The sequence below is a fragment of the Manihot esculenta genome, chromosome 8 (assembly GCF_001659605.2).
Source record: "Manihot esculenta cultivar AM560-2 chromosome 8, M.esculenta_v8, whole genome shotgun sequence".
In the NCBI taxonomy this organism is placed as follows: Eukaryota; Viridiplantae; Streptophyta; class Magnoliopsida; order Malpighiales; family Euphorbiaceae; genus Manihot; species Manihot esculenta.
This window is the reverse complement of record NC_035168.2, coordinates 881,681-885,583: the sequence shown is the minus strand read 5'-3', so window position 1 is coordinate 885,583 and position 3,903 is coordinate 881,681. Positions and strand designations below refer to the sequence as shown.

The 3,903-nt window shown below is 30.2% G+C and overlaps 1 protein-coding gene across 2 annotated transcripts; it reads right to left on the bottom strand.

Moving 5' to 3' along the window:
- Positions 1–622: 622 nt before the first annotated feature.
- LOC110620768 lies at positions 623–1,431 on the bottom strand. Of its 2 annotated transcripts, none has more exons than XM_021764620.2 (3): positions 1,114–1,431; positions 874–1,031; positions 623–803 (listed from the first exon to the last, which is right to left on the bottom strand). In XM_021764620.2, the coding sequence occupies exons 1-3, from the start codon at positions 1,184–1,186 to the stop codon at positions 780–782; spliced, it is 255 nt and encodes an 84-aa protein (XP_021620312.1). In that variant the 5' UTR covers positions 1,187–1,431; the 3' UTR covers positions 623–779. The 2 variants fall into 2 exon arrangements, with proteins under 2 accessions (XP_021620312.1, XP_021620313.1); XM_021764621.2 differs by having other exon boundaries at positions 623–784; positions 1,114–1,424.
- Between the last annotated feature and the right edge of the window lie 2,472 nt (positions 1,432–3,903).

Below are 3,903 nucleotides of genomic sequence, written 5' to 3'. Positions count from 1 at the left end.
TTTATAATAATTAAATTTAATTTTTAAAGTAAAAATAAAGGATTGGAATTTAATTATAATTAATAAAAAGATAATTAATATGAATCGAACTATTCTCTGTTGATTATAAAGACAATTATTTTACTGATGAAGAGGGTGTATTATTTGATTTGGTGTCTGGCATTCCATGCAATGATTTCTTAAAAGGAATCATAACAGTCAAGGACATAATTTTTTTTAATAATAATAATATTATTATTTAATTTTAGAATAATTTAGAATAATTCTGTAATGAAGAATTTTGGTGCATGCATGACTTTTGCTAGTAACATTTTTATTAGCAGTCCTCAATTTATGGTGGATTGTTGAGGGAGGTGCTCTGGCGACATCAGTGGTTGTTCTAAATGCAATATCTAGCACTGTTAAAAAATTAAAAACAGAGAGGATGTGTTGTGTTGAAATCTCTCTTGGTTGTGGGAAGAAATGGGTCTTTTGGGCTTCACTTTCTCTTTTTTTTAAAGAGAAAAAAAGAAAGCAAATCTAATAATTTTCTCTAATTAATTAGGACCAATCATGATTATCATAATATATGGATGTAAATGAATGAAGAATCTTAATTTAATAGCATAATAGAATTAATTAATTATTATTCACAAATCATTGATCTTCATATATATATCCATGGCCATGAAACCCATGTATAATCTCAATTACAAAAACTCCACACACAAATTCCTTGTAATTAAAATTTAACTAATATATTTAATTTCCATAATTTCACTTATCATCCATGGATTTTCTTAGCCTGCAAAACATGCAAGAAACTAAAAGAAATCAATTCAAAAGAAGCAAAGAGTGAGAGACAAGGGTTTTAACTTAGAATTAAGCTCTTACATTTTCTCCAATGGCTTTGGATTTATAAGCTGCTGCTTGATCTCCATGAAAGAAGGGTCTCCCATGAGAACGACCAGGAGGAGGCCTTGCAGAAGAATGAGTCTCAGGTCCTCTATAATCGATTTCATAAATTCCTGAGTCTTCTACTTGAGAAACTCCTACACCCAACAAAACAAATAACCCTTTTATTTACAACCATAGCTATAACAAAACTCTTGGGGATTACAAAGTCTTGAAAACCTCTTGAAATGTAAGGCATGACGAGGAGAAGGAACAGCAGAAAGATGGAGGTGATCCTACGCTTGAACTCCATCGAAAGATCTCCGAGTTTGATGTTTCGGGGCCACAACCTGTAGCTGGTAGCTATCTATATCTCATTTATAAGTGTTTGTGAAGATCAGGAAGAAGAAGAAGAAGAAGAAGAAGCTGGAGAGAGAGATGGATATGATCACCAAGAAAGAAAGAGTTGAGGCAGTTGAGGTATTTTCTTTCAGCTTTTTAGCCAATGAAGTGGTCGTAATCCAGACGATGTGGATGTTTGTAATCTAAAAATATAAGGATTAGAGTTTTCTTGATTTTCTTATCTGTGAAAGCTTAAGTGTACATTAAAAATTATTTATTTTAAATAGCTTAGGTTAATTAAATTATTTTGAATATATAAAATCGAGGACCCATTACATTTATTATATATACCAACTTTTAATCTTTAATATTATTTATTGATTTATAGATTTTGTGTAGACAAGTCATGTGCAATCTGTCATTTAGGTGCCTTGGCTGGACTTTCATATTACTCACACTTACTGTTTCTGTTATGTTTGTTTGTGCTTAGCAAATAAATCTGTAATTAAAATTTACAATATTTTTTATGATGTGGGCTTGGGAGCTGTATCTCCCAACTCTCAACTACTATCTCTCCACATGATAATTATTCCACCTCAACAATTTTCTTTTCTTGATGTTTTAAGTTTTAACCTCTAATTATCAGACTGATTATGATTATGGTCATAATTTAATTATTTTTTAGTAAGAGATTAATGTATTTGGTCCAAGGAAGGAGATGAGATCATTTTCAGGAGAATTATTATTAGTGGGCCTAGTGGGAATGGGTGCGTGGATATAGGTATCTTTTGATAATTAGTGTGTTTCTAAATATTAAAAAAAGGACAAATGTAATAGTCATAATGGTGAATTTCTAATGATTGATTTTTTTATGTTTTAATATATCAAAACTATCTCAAAAGTGTGATGTCTCAATTTCAACACAGCAGGATGTAATAATATTATTTAAAATAGGACTTCACAATGGCCCTTTCTTCTATATCCTAATCTTCCATTCCTTTCTTTTCTTCAATCTCTTGATTGGAAATGTGAATTTAATTAATTAATTAAGATTATGTGAACAAATTAGAGGTTTTGGGTAAAATATGGCCTACCTCAATGATTCTTTTAAATAGAGGGGGCAACTCCACAGTTTCATAATAAAAAGAAAATAAAAGTGGTTGGTTGGCACTCCAACCTACGAATTATGATTGTCCGTTAATGCTCCCTTATGGTAGATTTACCCATGATTTGGTTCAAATTATAAATCAAATAAATCAATTTTTTTAATTGAAATAAAATAAATAATGTATTATAAATTGAATATTATAGATTGAGCTCTGCCCTGGCTGATATTGAATAGATCCTGAATTACAAAGACACTATCTTACTTACAGAATTTTGAGCCACAAATCCAATATATCTCCATTTTTTGTGGAGAAAATGACATCTAAGCTTTCATATAGATGCATACCTTGATACCTATAAATGCCCATAAAACAATGAGGGAATTTGTTAAATATTTTAGGTCAAAATCAATTCATTGATCATTTTCTATTTCATGCAATCAAATCATTTTAACAAGTGTCATATTTCTATGCAAAAGTCCAATTCATTTCTCTTCAAATATGTTGACTTGATTTCACTGTGATATTGATAATTGATAAATAAGCATTTTGTAGTGACTCTAACACTAACAAGCTCCATTATTGATCCTTAATGCATGACTATGAGACTAATGGCTTTTTTCTAAAAAAAAATTAATTGCTAAATTAAAAATAAAATTATTGGATGGCAAATCAAATTCTATAAAAAAAATTTAAAAAGTTTAGAAGAGAAATTTAATATATACGTATAATATTTTATTGAATCGACTCTTTGTTGAGTCTACATAATATAATAAAATCTATGATTGAATGAAGATTCGACTCTTTCTTGCCTTCCTTAAAAAAAAAAAAAAAAAAAAAAAGTCTAAATTTCTCATGGCCTTCAGCCTTCCAGCATCAGCCATGATGTGATTTAACGAGTGGTTGTTGAGTTCATTCATCAAAATTCATGAAAATGTGCAAAATAAAGCTGAGATGTCATATTGGAATTGGAATATATGGTTGTAATAAGCTTGGGAGTAGCAAGTAGAGGCCCACTGAGTTGATATGTAACCTGTGATATAACCTTGGACTTCATTGGTACCCGAGAAAGAAAGAAAGAAAGAGGAAAAGCCTCTGAATTCTGCTTCTTTCATGCTTTTTCAATCCAATAATACATGGCTGCATCTTCATATCTAACTTTTCAAACCCAGTAGCTGTCTGTATATAATTTATTCATCAAAATAGATTGTGCAATGTAGGATTCACCATGTGGTACACAATTTTAAGATTACAATAGAAAAAAGGTTGTTGCATTGTGGCCCAGAGGTCGTGGGTCAAAATCATCAAATCATTTGCTTGAAATGCAAGCAAAGAAAAGGACTTGTACAATTTACTCTTTCTAGAATTTGCATTGCAACAAAGTTCCATATCATATAACACTATCCTGAAAAAGAGAGGTTACAAGGACTAGGGCCATTTCCAGCCATTGATATTGAATTTCAATCATTAAGTTTTTTCTCATATTGCTCGTTAAAGGATTTTTTTAAAAAAATTTTTTTGCCAAAGATAAAAATTTCATTAATAAGACTAAAAGGCCAAAAAGATTATAAGAATATGGTTC

Coding starts and splice junctions, on each gene's coding strand:
- LOC110620768 (XM_021764620.2), bottom strand. CDS start 1,186: ATGGAGTTCAAGCGTAGGATCACCTCCATCTTTCTGCTGTTCCTTCTC. Junction 1,032..1,113: donor CATGCCTTACATTTCAAGAG/GTTTTCAAGACT, acceptor TGTTGGGTGTAG/GAGTTTCTCAAGTAGAAGAC. Junction 804..873: donor CCAAAGCCATTGGAGAAAAT/GTAAGAGCTTAA, acceptor GATTTCTTTTAG/TTTCTTGCATGTTTTGCAGG.